We start from the raw sequence: 24,579 nt of genomic DNA, 5'->3' as shown, positions 1-24,579 counted from the left end.
TCAGAGCACCTAGGTCCCTGCTTTGATCGATCATACAGTCATTTTTATCACTCTGCTGTCTGGCATTGTATTACCACTAGCCAGGTAAATCCACGGATAACACTGCATTCCTCCTGGCATTCCATCAACACCTCTCGACTTTTACTGGAATGTTCTACTCAGACTTCCAATATCTCATGGTCTCACTCAAATAGTATTTATTTGACATACAAACTACTTATGAATGTAATAACAATAGATTGTTAACCATAAACATTTGACTTTCCACTTGATTTAACCCTAAAACGTTAAAGCAACATTGTGCTGGGGCCTCATTTATAAACGTTGCGTACGCACAAAATATGTCCCAAAACATGTGTGTGCCAATTTTCACGGAAAACTTGCCATTTATAAAAACTGAACTTGAGGTGAATGTGCTTATCCTCCCGCAAACTTCAGACCATGTGTACGCACAGTTTCTAGTGGATGAAGTCTTGCATTGCAAAAAAGCAAAAGTAATAGCCTTGTGCAAATGGGTAATATATGACTCAAATATCACTCATAACAAACAAAAAACAGGTAGCCTAGTTAAATATAATAACAAGATGCAAACATTTGCCGTTAGTGATAAGAGCGAATTTTAGGGGTTTTCTTTGCATTCTAAAATAATTAGAAATAGGCATATATTTCCTATTATTTACAGTATTCCGTTTCCATGATCATTGCAGAATAAATTCCTCACCTTTTCTGACTGTGATGGTTTCATAGGCTACTTGTGAAATAGCCTATAGGTCTACAACAAGTTAGGACAGTCTACCATTGTCAGTAGCTGAGTGTAGATGTGGTGAGGAAATCAAGCGCAGGAAACACGGGCGTACGTCAACAGACTTTAGTGAACAAAAGGCAGCACCAAACAGGCGAACAGCCAACCCAACCGGGAGGCAAAATACAAAATACGCACAACACACACAGTGCGTAAAATGAAGAACGCGCACACAGTGCGGACTCTCGGAAAAACAACACACGAGAGTAAATACAACAAGAGCAACAGCTTGACAATAAACAATACCACATAACACCTGCCCCCACACACGAAAACTAAATAGGCAACCAAATCAAACACTAACAAGGGACAGGTGTACAAACAGACAAAACCAAACAAACATGAAACATCGAACGGTGGCAGCTAGTACTCCGGGGGACGACGACCGCCGAAGCCTGCCCGAACAAGGAAGAGGAGCAGCCTCGGCCCGAAACCGTGACAGTACCCCCCTTGACGCGCGGCTCAAGCCGTGCGCCGATCCCGGCCTCGGGGGACGACCAGGACGACGCGGAGCAGGGCGCGTAGGATGACCCCGATGGAACTTCGGTCAGCAGGGACAGGTCTAATATGTCCCTCCTCGGCACCCAGCACCGCTCCTCCGGGCCGTACCCCTCCCACTCCACGAGATATTGGAGACCCCATCCGGCGTCTCGAATCAAGGATGGACCTCACAGTGTGCGCCGGAGCCCCCTCGATGTCCAACGGGGGCGGAGGAGTCTCTTCTATCTCATAGTCCTGGAGTGGACCAGCTACCACCGGCCTGAGGAGAGACACATGGAACGAGGGGTTAATATTCCTGTAATCAATAGGCAGTTCTAACCTGTAACACACCTCGTTCAACCTCCTCAGGACTTTGAATGGCCCCACAAACCGCCGACCCAGCTTCCGGCAGGGCAGGCGGAGGGGCAGGTTTCTGGTCGAGAGCCAGACTCAATCTCCAGGTGCGTACACAGGCCCCTCACTGCGGTGGAGATCGGCGCTCGTCTTATGCCGACGGATGGCCCGCTGCAGATGAACGTGGGCAGCGTTCCATGTCTCCTCCGAGCGCCGCACCCACTCATCCACCCCACCGCAGGGGCCTCGATCTGGCTCTCGTGCCAAGGTGCCAGAACCGGCTGGTACCCTAACACACACTGGAAAGGGGTTAGTTGGGTGGAGGAGTGGCGGAGAGAGTTCTGTGCCATCTCGGCCCACGGAACGTATCTCGCCCACTCCTCCGGCCGGCCCTGGCAATAAGACCTCAGAAACCTACCCACATCCTGGTTGACACGTTCAACCTGCCCATTACTCTCCGGGTGGTAACCCGAGGTAAGGCTCACCGAAACCCCCAACCGTTCCATAAACGCTCTCCACACTCTGGAGGTGAACTGGGGGGCCTCGATCAGACACTATATCCTCGGGTACCCTGTAATGCCGGAAGACGTGAGTAAACAGAGCCTCAGCGGTCTGTAGGGCAGTAGGGAGACCCGGCATGGGAAGGAGACGACAGGGCCTTCGAGAACCGATCCACAACGACCAGGATGGTAGTATTCCCTGTGAGGGGGAAGGTCTGTAACAAAATACACCGAGAGGTGGGACCAGGGTCGTTGTGGAACGGGCAGGGGTTGTAGCTACCCCTGGGCAAATGTCTGGGCGCCTTACACTGGGCACACACCCGAACAGGAGGAGACATAAACCCTCACATCCCTGGCTAACGTTGGCCACCAGTACTTAGTGCTAAGGCAGTGAACTGTCCGGCCGATACCTGGATGTCCAGAGGAGGGGACGTATGAGCCCAATAAATGAGGCGATCGCGTGCACTCGAGCGGAACGTGACGTCCGACCCACTGGACACTGTGGAGGACTTGGGTCGGTGCGTAACGCCCGCTCGATCTCTCTGCATCGACCTCCCATACCACCGGTGCAACCAGACAAGACTTTGGTAGTATGGGAGTGGGCTCAACGGACCTCTCCTCCGTGTCATACCGCCGAGACAGGGCATCTGCCTTCCCGTTCTGGGACCCAGGGATGTAAGTGATTTTAAACACAAACCGGGCTAGAAACATAGTCCAGCGGGCCTGGCGAGGATTCAGTCTCCTTGCTGCCCGGATGTATTCCAGGTTACGGTGGTCAGTCAAAATGAGGAAAGGGTGTTGAGCCCCCTCAAGCCAATGCCTCCACACCTTTAGGGCCTGTACCACGGCTAACAGCTCCCTGTCCCCTACGTCATAATTCCGCTCCGCCGGACTGAGTTTCTTAGAATAAAAAGCACAGGGGCGGAGTTTAGGTGGTGTGCCAGACAGTTGTGAGAGAACGGCCCCAATACCGGCCTCGGACGCGTCTACCTCTACCTGGAATGGTAAAGCGGGATCCGGATGCGCCAACACCGGCGCCGAGGTAAACAGGTCCTTCAGTCTCCCAAAAGCCCTGTCCGCCTCAGCTGACCACCGCAAGCGCACCGGATCCCCCTTCAACAGAGACGTTATGGGAGCTGCCACCTGTCCAAAACCCCGGATAAACCTCCGGTAGTAATTCGCAAAACCCAAGAACTGTTGCACCTCTTTCACAGTGGTTGGGGTTTGCCAATTACGCACAGCTGACACCCGGTCAACCTCCATCTTCACCCCTGACGCAGACAACTGATAACCCAAAAAGGGAGACCGACTTCTGAAAGAACAGACATTTCTCTGCCTTGACATATAGGTCATGCTCCAACAGCCTCCTCAACACTCGGCGCACCGGGGCTACATGCTCTGCTCGGGTAGAACTGTACATCAGAATATCGTCGATGTACACGACTACTCCCTGCCCCTGCATGTCCCGGAAAATCTCATCGACGAAGGATTGGAAGACTGAGGGAGCATTCATTAACCCATATGGCATGACGAGATACTCGTAATGACCGGAGGTCGTGCTAAACGCTGTCTTCCATTCATCGCCCTCTCTAATGCGCACCAAGTTATATGCGCTCCTGAGATCCAATTTTGTGAAGAACTGAGCACCGTGTAATGACTCCGTCATAGTCGCAATCAGAGGAAGTGGATAGCTGTACTTCACCGTAATCTGATTGAGACCGCGGTAATCAATACACGGGCGCAGACCTCCATCCTTTTTCTTCACAAAAAAGAAGCTAGAGGAAGCGGGTGAAGTGGAGGCCCGTATGTATCCCTGTCTCAGAGACTCCGGCGATGTAAGTTTCCATCGCCTTCCTCTCCTCTTGAGACAAGGGATACACATGGCTCGCGGGGAGGGCTGCTCCTAACTGGAGATCTATCGCACAATCCCCCCTGTCTATGAGGCGGCAGCTGCGCCGCCCTAGTCTTACTAAACACCAGTGTCAAATCCTCATACTCGGGGGGAATGTGCAGTGCAGGCATTAGATTCTGACTTTCCACGAGGTCGCCCCTATGGAAACACCCAGACACAGCCCCTCACACTGAGCAGACCACCCTTTAAGAGCTTTCTCTCGCCACGAAATAGTAGGGTCATGGGTAATCAACCAGGGAAGCCCCCAGCACCACCGGATACGCAGGAGAGTCAATCAGATAGAGCTGAATCGTCTCCTCATGACCCCCTGCGCCTCCATCTTAAGGGGCGCTGTGACCTCCCTAATCAACCCAGATCCTAACGGACGGCTATCTAGGGCATGTACAGGGAAAGGCTTATCAACGGGAAGGAGAGGAATCCCTAATTCTGCACAGAACTGGCGATCTACAAAGTTCCCAGCTGCGCCTGAATCGACTAGCGCCTTATGCTGGGAACGAGGTGCTACCTGTGGAAAACAAACAGGCAAGGTTATGTGAACGACAGAAAGCTCTGGGTAAGTAGGGCGCCTACTCACCTGGGAGGACTCCCCAATGCGTGGCCTGCCTTCACCTCCACCGGGGACCTTCCCCAACACCTAGCCGCGGTGTGCCCTCCACGGCCACAGTTGGTGCAGGGGACGGCCCCCCTCGGGTTCCTACTCCTCCTTTCTCTAGCGCCAGCACCTCCGAGCTCCATAGGGCTCGGCTCGGAGGTGCTGGAGGGTGAAATGGGCGACCCCATCCGGGACGTCCACGGGTGGCGAGCAGGGTGTCCAACCGAATGGCCATGTCGACTAGTTGGTCAAACGTCAACATGGTATCCCTGCACGCCAACTCTCTTTGGGACGTCCTCCCGGAGGCTACAACGGAAGTGGTCTATGAGGGCCCGCTCATTCCACCCTGCATCTGCCGCTAGAGTCCGGAACTCCAGGGCAAAATCCTGTGCGCTCCTCATCCCCTGTCGGAGGAAGAACAGACGCTCCCCCCGCCGCCTTCCCTTCTGGTGGATGGTCGAACACGGCCCGGAAGCGGCGGGAGAACTCCGCATAAGTGATGGTAGCGGCGTCCATTCTCCTCCATTCGGCGTTGGCCCACTCCAACGCCTTGCCGGTGAGACAGGAGATGAGGGCGGAGACGCTCTCGTGTCCCGAGGGCGCCGGGTGTACGGTGGCGAGGTAGAGCTCCACCTGTAGCAGGAACCCTTGACACCCGGCAGCGGAGCCGCCGTACGCCCTCGGGAGGCGAGAGCCGGATCCCACTGGGTTCCGGAATGTGGACAGGAGGACTGACCGATGGGGATGGTCCGGTAGGTGGGGGCGTGGGTACCCCGCTGCTTTCCCATCGGTGGAGAGTGTTCATCACCCGATCCAAGGCGTGACCGATCTGGTTAATCCGGTCCTCCTGTCCACGAAGACGGTCCTCCATGACCTCTGTCGGCGCGGGTGCTCCTGCTGACTCCATGAGGATGTGGTATTCTGTCAGTAGCTGAGTGTAGATGTGGTGAGGAAATCAAGCGCAGGAAACACGGGCGTACGTCAACAGACTTTAGTGAAGAAAAGGCAGCACCAAACAGGCGAACAGCCAACCCAACCGGGAGGCAAAATACAAAATACGCACAACACACACAGTGCGTAAAATGAAGAACGCGCACACAGTGCGGACTCTCGGAAAAACAACACACGAGAGTAAATACAACAAGAGCAACAGCTTGACAATAAACAATACCACATAACACCTGCCCCCACACACGAAAACTAAATAGGCAACCAAATCAAACACTAACAAGGGACAGGTGTACAAACAGACAAAACCAAACAAACATGAAACATCGAACGGTGGCAGCTAGTACTCCGGGGACGACGACCGCCGAAGCCTGCCCGAACAAGGAAGAGGAGCAGCCTCGGCCGAAACCGTGACAACCATTCATCCCATCTCCAATTTAATTGGACCCACTTCACAGTAGTAAATAGATAAGCTATTTCAAGTAGCCTATTTTGCTCTATGCTCACCTTCTCCACTGACGTTTTTAGGCTACGTCTGAGTACTGTAATGTAAAATGTATTGCGTAGACAATATTTAATTTATAAACATTATACATAATACATATATCATAACCATTGCAGAATAGAATTCCTCTCCTTTTCTGGCCATGATGAGTTTATATTCCTGTAGTAACCATACACCAAATGACCATGCGCATCTATCATTTAATTGGGACTATTAGTTAGGCTATTACAATTTCTCGTTTTTGCTCTATGCATCGGACAGGGTGTGCGGTTTATAACATACTGTAAGTAGGCCTACTGTAGTTTTCTTTCTTTTTTCAAGTAGACAATATTTCAGAATTCGCAGGCAGCGCAGCATATTTTGGTTAGGGAAAAGGTGAATGCAAAACATTATTATATTAAACGATCTGTTTACAGGTCCACAACAATTTGCAATTGTTTTTGTCTTTCAGAAATGGTCAGATAGCGCAAATGTTACTGCAAAAGAAAACATTCTGCCAACACCTCCAAAAACATTTGATCAAGTTTGCCATTGGCCTAATTCCAATACTTCCAAACTTTACAGAAAATAAGGGTGTTAATGTCACCATAAAAGGTGAATGGGTGTTTTTCAGGCTGAGTTATAATGGTTTATAACGGGAAACGTGCGTATGTATGGTGTGCACCAAGTTAATAAATCTAAATACTTTTGTGCTTGCGCAGAGAAATGGCGCTCGCAGATATTTTGTGTTAATTTTACGCAACACTTATAAGACTGGTCGTGTCCGAATACCCATACTAGCGTACTACATACTTAAACTGCATACTATGTACTCATCGTCACATACTATTTAGCACATAAAAAGTATGCAGTATGCCACGGCCGCAACGCAGTTGCGGCTCCTGATTAGCTGAGTAGTTGGGGCGAGGCCGGATGCAGGTGGATTTTTCCAAATTCAACAGGCATGCATCGCATTAACCAGCCTGATAATAGCTGATTTACAATTTGATTAATTTATCTAAACTCTGAATAGAATAGGAATGGAGTTATAGGCCTACTGAGGCTGGTTATAGGCAGACTATCACATTCGACATATACCGTAGCCCATATAGCTCATTTATCCTATTTAACATTTTATATTTTAGTCATTTAGCAGACGCTCTTATCCAGAGCGACTTACAGGAGCAATTAGGGTTAAGTGCCTTGCTTAAGGGCACATCGACAGATTTTTCACCTAGTCGGCTCGGGGATTAGAACCAGCGACCTTTCGGTTACTGGCACAACGCTCTTACCCACTAAGCTACCTGCCGACCCCAGCTGCACCATTGAGATAATTTAAAAAGGACTGAAGACAGAAACAGATAATTTGGTTCCATTTACACATATTTATTAGTGAAACCAAAGGGGTGTAACATATATAAATTAAATTAAATAGCCTAGTACACACACCAAAACATTTCAAATGTTCAAATCAAAAGGCTATTGCACAGAAACATTTTGACAGTCGGGTGCATCGCAAATTCAGAACCGCCGGACAGCAGCATATCAAACTAAAGCACTGATCATTGGGAACGAGATCAGAATTACTGCTAAGGTTTGATCCATAAATTAAATAATTAAATAGGTTGCCTAGCCTACAAAACCAAAACAATCCATATGTTCAAATCAAAAGGCCTGATTAACGTGACATTAATAACACAGCCACATACCGAGTCCCCAGTGGCGACACATTCAGAAATCAAAATATTCTGACGAATAGAACAAGAAACACTTTTCAATGAGAAAACAGAAATCCCTATTGAGTAAAAAAAATTAAAAAATACTACTGTTTTCAAAGATGCAATACTTGTGATGATTTTAAGGAGAACTAAAACTACTTAGCCTACATTTGAACACCACCGCAGAAGCTTCGCTATTCACCATCTTCCCAATTTAGCCTAGTTTTGTTTTTTGGCTATTTGAAGAGAACTAGGGCATATCACTCGCAGCCCACCTCTTCCAATACATTGTGGAAAACTGTGCATCTAATTCTACTAGATGAAGAGCCGAAATGAGTATAACATCCTGGCATTTAAACCATACTCGATTTTCAGTGTGAAGTGCTTATCTCTAGAGAGGTGTCAGGCAATATCCCTAGACCCCCTAGCCTCCATCCCTGCCTCTCCACACTGACACATACACATACTCCTCACTCCCAGGCAGCCCCAGACAGTCAGAGATGCCCAGACTCACCCTCATTTTCAATCTGGACACACACACACACACACACACACCATCTCCAGCTAATTTCTCCCAAACCTAATAATGGGAGAAGCGATACTGTATCTCTGATCCAGTGTGTGTGTGTACTGTAAAATCTGGTTCCACAGCCTTTTTTTGATCAAAGTGTTACCTGAATTTAACATTTTTTGTTTGCCCAAAATTAGCTCCACTATGAGAAGACTGAATTTAGGCCCAAGTTAACTTAAAATGATGTGCGCTCAACTTGTCTCATATGTTCATTCAACTAGAAATGATTATTTGGACATCTTAACTAAACAGAGCTGTGAAGCTAATTATACACACAAACAATGCATTTGACATACAATGTTTTCAACCTACATATTTGACACATGTTGACATACATGATTACATTGTGCATGTTCATTTATATTATTCTCACCTACATGACAATGCTGTTAATTGACTAAATAGTGCCCTCCAAACTCATCACTAAGCTAAGGACCCTGGGACTGAATACCCAGGTGGTGAGGGTAGGCAACAACACATCCGCCACGCTGACCCTCTACACGGGCGCCCCACAGGGGTGCGTGGTTAGTCCCCTCCTGTACTCCCTGTAAACCCGTGACTGTGTGGCCCATTAAGTTTGCAGATGACAAGACGGTGGTAGGCCTGATCAACAATGACGATGAGACAGCCAATAGGGAGGAGGACAGAGACCAGGCAGAGTGGTGCCAGGACAACAACCTCTCCCTCAACGTCAATAAGACAAAGGAGCTGATCGTGGACTACAGGAAACGGAGGGCCGAGCACGCCCCCATTCACATATACCGGGCTGTAGTGGAGCGGGTCGAGAGTTTCAAGTTCCTCTGTGTCCACACCACTAAGGATCATGGTCTAAACACACCAACACAGTCGTGAAGAGGGAACGACAACGCTTCTTCCCCCTCAGGAGGCTGAAGAAATGTGGCATGGGCCCTCAGATCCTCAAAAAGTTCTACAGCTGCACCATTGAGATAATCTTGACTGGCTGCATCACCGCTTGGTATGGCAACTGCTTGTCATCCGACCGCAAGGCGCTACAGAGGGTAATGCGTACGGCCCAGACAGTACATCACTGGGGTCGAACTCCCTGCCATTCAGGACCTCTATACCAGGCAGTGTCAGAGGAAGGCCCTAAAAACTGTCAAAGACTCCAGCCACCCAATGTCACGATCGTCAGGGAGAGACCAATGCGCAGCGTGTTGAACGAACATACTTTAATAGTTAAAGTGTCAACAAAATACAAAACAAGAAACGACTCGTGACGTCCACGGTATCAATGACCGAAACACGGAACAAAAACCCACAAACACAAAGGGAAAACATACTGTTTAAATATGGCTCCCAATCAGAGACAACCAGCCAACAGCTGACACTCGTTGCCTCTGATTGGGAGTCACTCAGGCAAAACATAGAAATAGACGAACTAGAACCCCCAACATAGAAACACACCACATAGAACAAACACACCCTGGCTCAACAACTAGAGTCCCATAGCCAGGGTGTGACAGTACCCCCCCCTAAAGGCGCGGACTGCGACCGCGCCTCAAAAAGAGCAAAACAGGGGAGGGCTGGGTGGGCATACCTCCTCGGCGGCGGTTCTGGCTCCGGGCTTGCCCACCACCCTCCAACAAACCCCCCATAGCGCCCCTGGTCCGGTCTGGCCCGCTGGCTGGAGCTGGACTGGACGTAGCAGGAGCGGTTAGCTTCAACTCCGTAGTGGAGCCGTTGACCGGTACCTGGTTAGGCACCGGTGACCCAGGCACGGGTTGTGCCGGACAGACGACGCGCACCCCTGGCTTGGTGCGTGAGGCAGGAAAGGACCGGACCTGGCTGACGATGCGCACCCCTGGCTTGGTGCGTGGAGCAGCAACGGGCCGGACCGGGCTGACGATACGCACCCCTGGCTTGGTGCGTGGAGCCGGAACGGGCCTCACCGGACTGACGACTCGCACCCCTGGCTTGGTGCGTGGAGCAGCAACGGGCCGGACCGGGCTGACGATGCGCACCCCTGGCTTGGTGCGTGGAGCCGGAACGGGCCTCACCGGACTGACGACTCGCACCCCTGGCTTGTGCGTGGAGCAGCGACGGGCGGACCGGGCTGACGATGCGCACCCCTGGCTTGGTGCGTGGAGCCGGAACGGGCCTCACCGGACTGACGACTCGCACCCCTGGCTTGGTGCGAGTGGCAGGAACGGGCTGGACCAGGCTGACGACTCGCACCCCTGGCTTGGTGCGAGTAGCAGGAACAGGCCGGGCCGGGCTGGCAAAGCGCACCGTAGACTTGGTGCGAGTGGCAGGAACAGGCCGGGCCGGGCTGGCGACGCGCACCGTAGGCTTGGTGCGTGGAGCAGGGACAGGCCGGGCTGGGCTGGTGACGCACACCGTAGGCTTGGTGCGTGGAGCAGGGACAGGCCGGGCTGGGCTGGCGACGCACACCGTAGGCTTGGTGCGTGGAGCAGGGACAGGCCGGGCTGGGCTGGCGACGCACACCGTAGGCTTGGTGCGTGGAGCAGGGACAGGCCGGGCTGGGCTGGCGACGCACACCGTAGGCTTGGTGCGTGGAGCAGGGACAGGCCGGACTGGGCTGGCGACGCACACCGTAGGCTTGGTGCGTGGAGCAGGGACAGGCCGGGCTGGCGACGCACACCGTAGGCTTGGTGCGTGGAGCAGGGACAGGCCGGGCCGGGCTGGCGACGCACACCGTAGGCTTGGTGCGTGGAGCAGGGACAGGCCGGGCTGGGCTGGCGACGCACACCGTAGGCTTGGTGCGTGGAGCAGGGACAGGCCGGGTCGGGCTGGCGACGCGCACCGTACACTCTAGTGCGGGAAGCAGGAACGGGCCGGGCCGGCGCCGGCGACGCACACCGTAGGTTTGGTGCGAGGGGCAGGAACAGGCCGGGCCGGGCTGGCGACGCACACCGTAGGCTTGGTGCGAGGGACAGGAACAGGCCGGGCTGGGCTGGCGACGTGCACCGTACACTGTAGTGCGGGAAGCAGGAACGGGCCGGACCGGACTGGTGACGCACACCACTTGCTTGGTGTGAGGAGCGGGACTGGGTTTCATCATAACCCTCCGCTCCCTCAGCTGCCTACCGAGTTCCTCTCGCCGTGCCTCATTTCTCACCCTTTCCCTTATCGCCTCCAATAGCTCCATCCTCTGCAACACTAACTCCTGCTCCCTCTGGGCCAGTAGCCCCCTTAACCTGGTGGCCTCCTCACCTAATCGCCCTGTGGCAGCCTCCTGCTGCCCAGTCGCCCCTGCCGTGTGCCCCCCCCTAAAAAAAATTTGGGGTTGACTCTCGACCGTCCGACGCTGACACTGCTTACGCCGTTGCTCCTCTCTCCGTCGCCTCTCAACTGTCTCACTCCATGGCCGGCGATCCATCCCGGCCAGGATCTCCTCCCAGGTCCAGGACCCTTTCCCGTCCAATATCTCCTCCCATGTCCAGGCTGCCTGCTCCTGGACACGCTGCTTGGTCCTGGTATGGTGGGTTTTTCTGTCACGATCGTCAGGGAGAGACCAATGCGCAGCGTGTTGAACGAACATACTTTAATAGTTAAAGTGTCAACAAAATACAAAACAAGAAACGACTCGTGACGTCCACGGTATCAATGACCGAAACACGGAACAAAAACCCACAAACACAAAGGGAAAACATACAGTTTAAATATGGCTCCCAATCAGAGACAACCAGCCAACAGCTGACACTCGTTGCCTCTGATTGGGAGTCACTCAGGCAAAACATAGAAATAGACGAACTAGAACCCCCAACATAGAAACACACCACATAGAACAAACACACCCTGGCTCAACAACTAGAGTCCCATAGCCAGGGTGTGACACCCAAGTCATAGACTGTTCTATCTGCTACCACAGGGCAAGCGGTACCGATTCACCAAGTCTGGAACCACCAGGACCCTGAACAGCTTCTACCCCCAAGCCATAACACTGTTAAATAGTCAGTTAAATAGTTAACCAAATAGCTACCTGTATTGACCCTTTTTGCACTAACTTATTTGACTCAGCATATACGCTGCTGCTACTGTTTACTATCTGTCACTTTATTCCTAGTTATATGTACATATCTACCTCAATTACCTCTTACCCCTGCACATTGACTCGGTATTGGTACCCCTTGTATATAGCCAAGTTATCGTTACTCATTGTGCATTTATTATTATGTGTTTTACTTTTCTATTATTTCTCTATTTTCTCTCTCTCTGTATTGTTGGGAAGGTCCCGTAAGTAAGCATTTCACTGTTAGTCCACACCTTTTGTTTACGAAGCATGTGACAAATAAAATTAGATTTGACCTGGGATTTGAACTCACAATCTCTTGGTTCATGGCATACCAATCTTCCTGCTAAACCACCATGTCTGTGTCAATGACTGATTTGACCTGTATTGCTATACCGTACTTTGCACTTCAAAGTAAATCTCAGCTCTGTTAAAAGTACACTCAAGTAAAACTATTGTATTTATCATAGTGATTAAGGAGTAACGTTGAAACAGAGTAATATGCCCCACCAACATTTGACTACTATACAGACATAGTGGCGTAGCAGGAAAATCGGAATGCCATGAACCAAACGGTTGTATGTTCAAATCCCAGGTGAGGACATGTTGAATATGAATTACTGTATAAATGAACATGCACAATGTAATCATATAGGTCAACATGTGTTAAATATGTAAGTTGGAAACATTGTATGTTAAAAGCACTGTTTGTGTGTAACCAGTTGCACAGCCCTTTTTAGGTAAGATGCCCAAATAATAATTTCTAGTTGAATGAACATACCGTATGAAACAAGTGGAGCAAACACATCATTTTAAGTTTGAGCTAAGTTTGGGCCAACTAAAAATGTTAAGTTCAGATAACACTTTGATCAAAAAGCTGAGTAAACGTAAAAGGCTGTGGAACCAGTTACTTAATAATAATTAGTTGAAACAACTAGAATTGTTTTACAGTGTGTGTGTGTGTGTGTGTGTGCACATCAGTATTTCCCCTAGAATGGATTGTTTTAAATATAGATGATCTACAAAGTAGTTTTACATCTCACTCACTGTTCTCCTCTCCTTTCTGTGTGTGTGTGTTATGTGTGTGTTATGTGTGTGTTATGTGTGTGTTATGTGTGTGTTATGTGTGTAGTGGCGTCAGGCATCGTCTTCAGTGAGTCTGGGCAGAGTGATGTTGGCCCATGAACAGGACTACAGAGGTCTGATAGCAGGCTGTGTGTGTGTCAGCCTACTACTTCTGCTGCTGCTCGCTCTATTCATCTGGAAAAGGAGGAACAAGCACATTGACGGTACAAGTGTTATTATATTTATGTGATATACAGGATGTATTATGTTTTTCTTTGTGTGGGTTTTGTGTGTGTGTGTGTGTACTTTTGCATGTGTGTCCACCTCCTACTAGCTGTGTTGGGCTGTGGGGTTGGGATGGCTGTGGGGTTGTGGGAGATGTTGTGCTGACTGGTTGGTGATGATGGGAGCAATGGTGGAGCGCTCTATCCTTCTCCTTCAATGACGGTGTTCTCTCTCACTCCCTCCACCACTCCCTCCCTCTCTCTGGTCCCTCCTTCTCCCTCTACCCCATCTTTCCCTATCTCTCACCTCTCTCTTCCACCCCACTCTCTTCCCTACATCCCATCACATTCCCTACATCCAATCCTCTACATTCCTCCCTCCCTCCCTCTCTCTCTCGCCCACCCACCAACCCTCCCCTCCCCCTCTTCATCTCTCTGGTCGCTAGATCTGGCTGAGGGTAAGGTTTGGTATGACGGCCGGGCTCACATTCAGCACTTGGACATGTTGGCAAACGCCCGGAGCGTCAGCCCCACTAACGAAATGGTGTCCCACGAGTCGGTGGACTATAGAACCACCCTGCTGGAGGGTACGTATCCTAAGACTAACCCTGTCCTAACATGAACTCTGACCTTATAACCCTGTACTAACAACGCTCGCTTTCCTTTCCTAACCTTAAAGTGGCAGTTTGCAGTTGAAACAATAACAAAGCGTACTGGACTGCCATTGTAAAAAGCTGAGGAATGGGGTTGGAGAAATGTAACCACACTCAAATTCATAGTCAGAGCTATGGATGCAAGGACTGACCATCCATGATATCAAAATTATAGATTTAACAATGTTTTGAGGCTGTACAGTGTTTGTTTACATTTACTTTGTTTACAAACATTGGAGTAAAACAAGTTTATATTTTGGGTTATAATTAATTTATAGGTAAAACAAATATATGTAGCAACTGCAGATTGCCCATTTAACTCCTAACTCCTAAGTTCATAACCCAGAGATGGGCTGCAACTTCTAACGACAAGAGTTGTCCATCCCTGCATGAACCTCTTTCAATATAACCCAAACCTTTGACATAAAGAAAAAAAAGTAACATAACTACCTTTCTCACTTTCCTCTGCATGTAATGGGCAGGTCTCAAGTTCCCCCTCTTCTGTTCTGTAACCATGACTATCTGGCATCACTCTCTGATCATATGACCTAACGTTGACCTCTAACCCTGACCCCTGTAGTAATTGACCTTTGGCTATATTGTTTCAGACCAGGGCATGGAGAGGCCAGAGTCGTGCAGGGGGGCTCCCCCCATCTACGGGGGCCATGGGGAACTCCTCTCCCCCAGGCTGGGGCTGGGTGGCATGGGGATGGGGATGGGTCTGGGGGCGGAGGGGGAGTTGGTGTCCCCTCTCCTGTCGGCCTCGGTCCACATCGACACGTCCCAGCTGCACCCTGACCTGCTGAAGGAGGTTCAACATGTGGTCATCACCAGGGAACACCTGCTGTTACACCTAAACCAGGTCATAGGCAGAGGTGAGTGGGATGATCATGCATGTGTATGGGATACATGGGTAGACATGTACAGGGACAGATGGATGGATGGATGGATGGATGAATGGATGGATGGATAGTCCGGGGGGGCAGGAGGGGGACAGGGGGAGCAGGTAGCTGACTAGTGGTGGCTATTCAGCAGCCTGATGGTCTGGTGGTAGAAGCTATTGGCCAGTCTGACAGTTTTTGCCCTGATGCTCCCATACTGCCCGTGTCTGAGTGATGGAAATGGGGAGAACAGGCCATGGCTCAGGTGGCTGGGGTCCCTGATGATCTTCTTGGCCGTCCTGCAACACCTGGTGTTGTAGGTGTCGTGGAGGTCAGGCAGTGTGGACCCAATGGTGCGTTCGGCTGAGCGTACCACCCTCTGTAGCACCTTGCGGTCCCCGGCGGTGGAGTTGCCGTACCAGGCTGTGATGCAGCCCGACAGTATGCTCTCAATGGTGCTCCTGTAGAACACTGAGGGCCCTCGGGGACAGGCCGTATTTCTTCAGCATCCTGAGGTTGAAGAGTCGCTGTCGTGCCTTCTTCACCACGGTGTCCATGTGGTTTGACCATTTCAGCTCCTCGCAAATGTGTACGCTGAGTAACTTAACATTTTTGACCGTCTCCACGGTGGCCCTGTTGATGAGGATGGGGGCGTGCCCAGCCTGGTTCCGCCTGAAGTCCACAATCAGCTCCTTTGTTTATCTGACGTTGAGGGAGAGGTTGTTTACCTGGCACCACACCGTCAGAGAGCCTACCTCTTCCTTGTAGGGCGTGTCGTCATTGTTGGTAATCAGGCCTACTACTGTCGTGTCATCAGCGAAATTGATGATGGGGTTGGAACTGTGTATACTATACATACTTCTGATACATGAGCACACACACCGGTACAGTGCACGCAAAGACACCCACATCCATGAACACACACACACACCTACACACGCATTACCTTCACATACACTACATGGCCAAAGGTATGTGGTCACCCCTTCAAATTAGTGGATTCGGCTATTTCAGCCACACCCGTTGCTGACTGACAGGTGTATAAAATCGAGCACACAGTCATGCAATATCCATAGACAAACATTGGCAGTAGAATGACCCGTACTGAGGAGCTCAGTGACTTTGAATGTGGCACCGTCATAAGATACCACCTTTCCAACCAGTCAGTTTGTCAAATTTCTGCCCTGTCCAGGTCAACTGTAAGTGCTGTTACTGTGAAGTGGAAACATCTAGGAGCAACAATGGCTCAGACGCGAAGTGGTAGGCCACACAAGCTCACAGAACGGGACCACCGAGTGCTGAAGAGTGTAGCACATAAAAATTGTCTCTCCTCGGTTGCAACACTCACTACTGAGTTCCAAACTGCCTCTGGAAGCAACATCAGTACTAGAAGTGTTCGTCGGGAGCTTCATGAAATGGGTTTCCATGGCCGAGCAGCTGCACACAAGCCTAAGATCACCATGAGCTATGCCAAGCGTCGGTTGGAGGGGTGTAAAACTCGCCACCATTGGACTCTGGAGCAGTGGAAACACATTCTCTGGAGTGATGAATCACGCCTCACCATCTGGCAGTCCGACGGACAAATCTGGGTTTGACGGTTGCCAGGAGAACGCTACCTGCCCCAACGTACTCCTGAGTGGCGCAGTGGTCTAAGGCATTGCATCGCAGTGCTAACTGTGCCACTAGAGATCCTGGTTCGAATCCAGGCTCTGTCGCAGCCGGCCGCGACCGGGAGACTCATGGGCGGCGCACAATTGGCCCAGCGTCGTCCAGGGTAGGGGAGGGAATGGCCGGCAGGGATGTAGCTCAGTTGATAGAGCATGGTGTTTGCAACGGCAGGGTTGTGGGTTCGATTCCCACAGGGGGCCAGAATAAAAAATAAAAATAAAAAATGTATTCACTAACTGTAAGTCGCTCTGGATAAGAGCGTCTGCTAAATGACAAAAATGTAAATGTAATGCATAGTGCCAACTGTAAAATTTGATGGAGAAGGAATAATGGTCTGAGACTGTTTTTCATGGTTCGGGCTAGGCCCCTTAGTTCCAGTGAAGGGATATCTTAACGCTACAGCATACAATGACATTCTAGACGATTCTGTGCATCCAACTTTGTGGCAATAGTTTGGGGAAGTACCTTTCCTGTTTCAGCATGACAATGCCCCTGTGCACAAAGCAAGGTCCATACAGAAATGGTTTGTCGAGATCTGTGTGGAAGAACTTGACTGGCCTGCACAGAGCCCTGAGCTCAACTCCATGAATGAATTGGAATGCCGACTGCGAGCCAGGCCTACAGTGGCTTGCGAAAGTATTCACCCCCCTTGGCATTTTTGATATTTTGTTGCCTTACAACCTGGAATTAAAATTGATTTTTTGGGGGGGTTGTATCATTTGATTTACACAACATGCCTACCACTTTGAAGATGCTAAATATTTTTTCTTGTGAAACAAACAAGAAATAAGACCAAAAAAAACAGAAATATTCACCCCCCCCAAAGTCAATACTTTGTAGAGGATCCTTTTGCAGCAATTACAGCTGCAAGTCTCTTGGGGTATGTCTCTATAAGCTTGGCACATCTAGCCACTGGGATTTTTGCCCATTCTTCAAGGCAAAACTGCTCCAGCTCCTTCAAGTTGGATGGTTCCGCTGGTGTACAGAAATCTTTAAGTCATACAACATATTCTCAATTGGATTGAGGTTTGGGCTTTGACTAGGCCATTCCAAGACATTTAAATGTTTCCCCTTAAACCACTTGAGTGTTGCTTTAGCAGTATGCTTAGGGTCATTGTCCTGCCCCAAAGGTTAACCTCCGTCCCAGTCTCAAATCTCTGGAAGACTGAATCAAGAATTTCCATGTATTTAGCGCCATCCATCATTCCTTCAATTCTGACCAGTTTCCTAGTCCCTGCCCATGAAAAACATCCCCACAGCATAATGCTGCCACCACCATGCTTCACTGTGGGGATGGTGTTGGGTTTGCGCCAGACATAGCGTTTTCCTTGATGGCCAAAAAGCTAAATTTTTTGTCTCATCTGACCAGAGTACCTTCTCCCACATGCCTTTTGGCGAACACCAAACGTGTTTGCTTATTTTTTTCTTTAAGCAATGGCTTTTTTCTGGACACTCTTCCGTAAAGCCCAGCTCTGTGGAGTGTACGGCTTAAAGTGGTCCTATGGACAGATACTCCAATCTCCGCTGTGGAGCTTTGCAGCTCCTTCTGGGTTGTCTTTGTTCTCTTTGTTGCCTCTCTGATTAATGCCCTCCTTGCCTGGTCCGTGAGTTTTGGTGGGCGGCCCTCTCTTGGCAGGTTTGTTGTGGTGCCATATTCTTTCAATTTTTTAATAGTGGATTTAATGGTGCTCCGTGGGATGTTCAACGTTTGGGATATTTCTTTATAACCCAACCCTGATCTGTACTTCTCCACAACTTTGTCCCTGACCTGTTTGGAGAGGTCCTTGGTCTTCATGGTGCCGCTTGCTTGGTGGTGCCCCTTGCTTAGTGGTATTGCAGACTCTGGGGCCTTTCAGAACAGGTGTGTATATATACTGAGATCATGTGACAGATCATGTGACACTTAGATTGCACACAGGTGGACTTTATTTAACTAATTATGGGACTTCTGAAGGTAATTGGTTGCACCAGATCTTATTTAGGGGCTTCATAGCAAAGGGGGTGAATACATATGCACACACCACTTTTACGTTATTTATTTTGTAGAATTTTTTGAAACAAGTTATTTTTTTCATTTCACTTCACCAATTTGGACTATTTTGTGTATGTCCATTACATGAAATCCAAATAAAAATCCATTTAAATTACAGGTTGTAATGCAACAAAATAGGAAAAACGCCAAGGGGGATGAATAATTTTGCAAGGCACTGTAATCGCCCAACATCAGTGCCCGACCTCACTAATGCTCTTGTGTTTGAATGGAAGCAAGTCCCCGCAGCAATGTTCCAACATCTAGTGGAAAGCCTTCCCAGAAGAGTGGAGGCTGTTATAGCAGCAAAGTGGGGACCAACTCCACATTAATGCCCATGATTTTGGAATGAGATGTTTGACGAGCCAGTGTCTACATACTTTTGGCCATGTAGTGTATACTCAGACACACTTATAAAGACTTTAGGGGACCTGTAGGTCTCAACCATGGTAATATCCGAATCCATCCCCATAGGGGATACACTTAAATACAGTATTCACCATGTTAGAGCTTAATGACAAACATTATCACACCACCAGGTTTGACATTCAGATATAAAAAAGGAGAAAGGCCTTTGTTATTAACATCCGCACAATGTTCGGGGAAAATGTTCCAAAAAAATCCCCCCTCCCCCTTGACTCGGCCCTCAGGGAAGCCTAGAGATTCCGAAGCAGGATTATGGGGTGGCGTGGGATGATTTATTCCCGGGTAGAATTCCGAGCACCATTGTTTATCCGTGTGGTGTAACCCGAGCCCTCAGTACATCTGCAAGGATCGTGATGTGAGAACGCCTCATTGAGTTTTCTACACTCCCTAGCTTTAATAGCCCAACACCCCTGCAAAGCTGCACTGAGCTCTCCAGACCACATATAATAAGGGCCGCAGTAACTCAGATATGGGGAGATATAGCCTACTACTGAACCCTACTGAACTGAAGGGTATGAATGGGCCTCAAGTAGAGGGTCATAGAAGTCACCTAGACTTCAACAGAGGGGAATCTAGCTTTTTAACATGACTGATTGCTCCATTGATTTGCTGATCTAAAGAAATAGGTTCATAAACAAACAATGGTTTCAGCATCAAGCATTCCTCTAACAGCAGGCACTCTGTTTCTAGCTTATTTTGACACCCAATTGATCTTTATCTATTCTTTTGTTTCTCTCTCTTTTCTTCACAGGTCACTTTGGCTGTGTGTTCCATGGGACCCTGTTAGAGGCTGACGGTCAGAAACAGCACTGTGCCATCAAGTCCCTCAACCGTGAGTACAGACCACAGCATGACCAAAAGCACCACATCACAAAGCCACTTGACCAGGGTTTTGTTCAGGCACAAAATGAGAGAAAACCTTTTGAAACTAAGGGGTTCCGACTTGGATGATCAAAACAAGAAAGGCTAGATCTTTATCTTGAACATGGCCTAAAATTCAATAATAATGCTAAGGAGGAGCTATCGTACCCACACCATGGATTCCACTTTAAACACACCTGACTAACCATGTCCACAATTTAACCATCTAAGCAGAATCCAACCATCTCAGTCATCTCCTGTTCATTCATTCAAATCTCATTGCTCTGATATGATATCATAGCAACAACGCAATGGCACAATAACATTAGAGGGCCTCATCTCATTCCAGCTGGGCTTTTGACATACAATGACACACACACACACAGTCACAGCAGTGTGGCCTGTGGAAGGATGATTGAGATGAATGGGCTCCTGGTGACGAGGATGACATTAGGGTCCCCCTGTCTCTAATCGTGTAACCTGTCACTTTACCCTGAGAGATTAATGTCCTAGATAAGGCTTCTGTAAGGCTTCGGTAAGATCTGCCACTGGACTGGTGGTAACCCATAGCGATAGAGGCCACTCGGCTGGTAACCCATAGCGATAGAGTTACCTCTGCCTTTCGTTTGAGACATTGTTCTCTGAGCCTTGGCCTTCTCATTGAGTTTACAGTGACCTACAGTTCCCCAGGGAACTTTAAAGAAAAATAAGTTCCCCGGGGAACTTTGTCACTGTCATGGCAAAGACACGCGATTTGTTGAATATTGTAGGTGATGTCACCATGTTGTTTCTGCAAAAGAGAAAAGTGTAGTTTAAGCTCTTGCAGCTTAACAGCCTTATTGTCCTCTTTTTTTTTAACTCGGCATTAAATGGCAAGTCGTCTTTTTCCGCTTGAGTGTGTCGTCATCTGGTAGTTACAGTGAAAGGGCAATCAGCTGTTTTATCTTAGCTAAATGAGATTCCATTTGAAACGAGATTAGAAGAGAGGGGAGGGGGAAAGAGCAGTGACACCAGGAGCACTGATTCGATTGGGTAATGGGAGTGTTGTGTAGCGGTTGCCTATAGGTTTGGTTTAGGGTCACAGTCCCAATGCTCAGACAGCCTGGAGACTGGCTCCTCATGGGCTCCTAATTGTGGTACATAACTAAGGTTAAGATGGCATAGTAAAGAGATTGAGGTTTATGGCTTGATGGCCTGTTTTGTTTGTGTTTTTGTTGGTGGCCCATCTAGCAACTCATGATTATAATTCAGACTTTAATGGCAGGATGTTGTAAAAGAGAATGTGTTCTCTTCTCAATAACTTGGTTAAATAAAGGCAACAAATAAATAAGCAATCCTGTAATATCTTGCCTGTTGTCAGGGATCACTGACCTGGAGGAGGTGTCTCAGTTCCTGAAGGAGGGGATCATCATGAAGGACTTCAGCCACCCCAACGTGTTGTCTCTACTAGGGATCTGTCTGCCCACTAAGGGCTCTCCTCTGGTGGTGCTGCCATACATGAGGCACGGAGACCTCAGGAACTTCATACGGGACGAGACACACGTAAGATACACACACACACACAAACACAAACTCTGGTCATACATGAAATCATGTCTGACAAAGACCATTGCAGCTGAAACATTGTATACTTTATGTAGGTACAGGAATAAAGCGCATAGGCACAATTTACCATGTGTGAGCTTTTACTTTCAGTATTTGTGTGCTTTTCTTCCTATATTAAGTATTTTTCCCCCAGCACCAGTAGATACATTTGGGATGTGTATCTCACCTTCACCCTCTTCCTTGTTTCTTTAGAACCCCACAGTGAAGGACCTGATGGGCTTTGGTCTGCAGGTGGCTCAGGGCATGGAGTATCTGGCCAGCAAGAAGTTTGTCCACAGAGACCTAGCCGCAAGGAACTGCATGTAAGATCTGGAACCAACTGTCAAATGCGGTCTCAAACAGTCAGTGTGTGAAAGTGTAGTCATCTTTGTAGTGAGCAAAACACTAGAGCTAAGGCATGCAGTCATGAATACTTTGAGATTCCGCATTGTAATAGACACCATTTTGGCTCCAACCATTACAAGATAATGTAAGAATGTTCGGATCCAACATGGCTGTCAGTTTCCCTAGCGCTGTTTGTATACTGTAAAGTTGTGGTTGACCCCATCTCTCTCTCTCTCTCTCTCTCTCTTAGGCTGGATGAGAGCTACACAGTGAAGGTGGCAGACTTTGGCCTGGCCAGGGATGTGTATGATAAGGAGTACTACAGCATCCACAACAAGAGTGGAGTCAAACTACCGGTCAAGTGGATGGCCCTGGAGAGCCTGCAGACACACAAGTTCACCCCAAAGTCGGATGTGGTGAGAGACTACACAAGCACACACATGCGCACACACGCAGGCACACACATGCATGTATATACGCTACTACTCACTCCTTCATTCACTTACAGTATTACGTAATCATTCTCCCATCTATTCTAACTCACACACACAAACACACACACACAGTATCGATGATAACCTGTGATAAATAAGTAGCAAGCTTCATTCTTTGGAACTTTATCAGAGCTCCATCCTCTCAACCCCTCAACTCAACACACTGCCTTAACAAACCACCACTGTTCCATCTCTGGTTGAGGTATAGGTTTAGCTTGTCTCTCTCTGCTACAGTAGCTCAGTCTGTTATCTCACTAAGGTTAGCTGCTTTTAACACTCCTCCTGGCTGGCTTCTCTCTTTACTGAAGGTAAGAAGGGAAATATGCTTATTAGGACTGACTTGGGCTTTGTTCGAAATGACACCCTATTCCCCTATATAGTGCATTTCTTTTGACCAGGACCCATAGGGAATAGAGATGCAGCCTGTGAAGTACTGTGATGTGATCTGATGTGTAATTGGTCCATCTGGTGTTCCATGTTTCAGTGGTCGTTTGGCGTGTTGCTATGGGAGCTGATGACCCGGGGAGCCCCGCCGTATTCGGACGTCAATTCCTTCGACATCACTGTGTTCCTACTGCAAGGGAGACGGCTGCTGCAGCCAGAGTTCTGCCCTGACCCACTGTGAGTGAACACACACCCACACACATACATATACAGTACGCACACACACACCACACATGCACGCTTGTATACACACACACACTGTGAGAGGAACGTTTCCACTAGTAACACACACACATCAAAAAAAAAAATTACACATACATACTTACACCCATCAAGCTTATACCCAACCACTCCCAAATATAATGTGCAGACAGATTTTTTTTTTTATTTATTTTTTTTATTTTTTTTTTATATTATATACAGATGCTTTCATTAATAACATTGCATGCATAAACACACACATGCACACACACACACTCCCATGTCTTTCACCTTCACCAATGTACATAGGCATGGCTCAGTGATTGTCCTTGACATAGACATTGAGCTAAACAGAGGCCCATTGTACACTATCTCCCTATTCATCTCCGTAACTCAGGGGGAGAGTTCAGGTGAGGGATAAATCATAGTATCGATTCAGCCAAGCGGAGTGCGAAACGGAATGATCCATAACCATTCATATGAGTCTCTATTCATGAACTGTCACGATCGTTGAGAGACGGGTCAGACCAAGGTGCAGCGTGAAAAGCGTACATATTTATTCAACTCAATAAACATAAACAAAACAAGAAACAACGTAACGTGAAGTCCTCAGGCTAAACACATACAAGCCTAACATGGAACATAAACAAGATCCCACAACTAAGGTAGGCAAACAGGCTACTTAAGTATGATCCCCAATCAGAGACAACGAGCGACAGCTGCCTCTGATTGAGAATCACACCTGGCCAAACCTAGAATTACACATCTAGATCCTAAACATAGATCCTCACGCCCTGACCAAACCAACTAAAGACAACAGGCCTCTCAAGGCCAGGGCGTGACATGAACGTTCACTGACATACAGTATTTCCAGAATGAATGGGGCCCTGTAGCAAAACTGTCAAAACTACACTGAACAGAAATATAAACGCAACATGTAAAGTGTCCCATGTTTCATGAGCTGAAATAAAAGATCCCAGAAATGTTCCATACGTACAAAAAACGTATTTCTCTCAAATTTTGTGCACAAATTTGTTACATCCCTGTTAGTGAGCATTTCTCCTTTGCCAAGATAATCCATCCACCTGACAGGTGCGGGCTATCAAGAAGCTGATTAAACAGCATGATCATAACACAGGTGCATCTTGTGCTGGGGAAAATTAAAAGGCCACTCTAAAATGTTTTGTCACACAACACAATGCCACAGATGTCGCTAGTTTTGAAGGAGCATGCAGCTGTTGCCAGATAATTTAATGTTAATTTCTCTACCATAAGTCGCCTCCAACGTCATTTTAGAGAATTTGGTAGTACGTCCAACCGGCCTCACAAACACAGACCACATCTAACCA

At 48.5% G+C, this 24,579-nt stretch overlaps 1 protein-coding gene across 1 annotated transcript in view; it reads left to right on the top strand.

Annotated features, from left to right (window-relative positions):
• The window catches only part of LOC123481399 (hepatocyte growth factor receptor-like), a 63,229-nt gene that overhangs the window by 35,903 nt on the left and 2,747 nt on the right, over positions 1-24,579 (top strand). Inside the window, exons 5-12 of the mRNA XM_045205195.1 lie at positions 13,488-13,644; positions 14,091-14,231; positions 14,906-15,172; positions 20,053-20,133; positions 21,523-21,704; positions 21,960-22,069; positions 22,342-22,507; positions 23,070-23,206. Of these exons, the coding sequence (XP_045061130.1) occupies positions 13,488-13,644; positions 14,091-14,231; positions 14,906-15,172; positions 20,053-20,133; positions 21,523-21,704; positions 21,960-22,069; positions 22,342-22,507; positions 23,070-23,206 (1,241 nt within the window). The remainder of the gene's footprint in view (positions 1-13,487; positions 13,645-14,090; positions 14,232-14,905; positions 15,173-20,052; positions 20,134-21,522; positions 21,705-21,959; positions 22,070-22,341; positions 22,508-23,069; positions 23,207-24,579) is intronic.

Source organism: Coregonus clupeaformis, chromosome 19, assembly GCF_020615455.1.
Source record: "Coregonus clupeaformis isolate EN_2021a chromosome 19, ASM2061545v1, whole genome shotgun sequence".
In the NCBI taxonomy this organism is placed as follows: Eukaryota; Metazoa; Chordata; class Actinopteri; order Salmoniformes; family Salmonidae; genus Coregonus; species Coregonus clupeaformis.
This window is presented reverse-complemented; position numbering and strand designations above follow the sequence as displayed.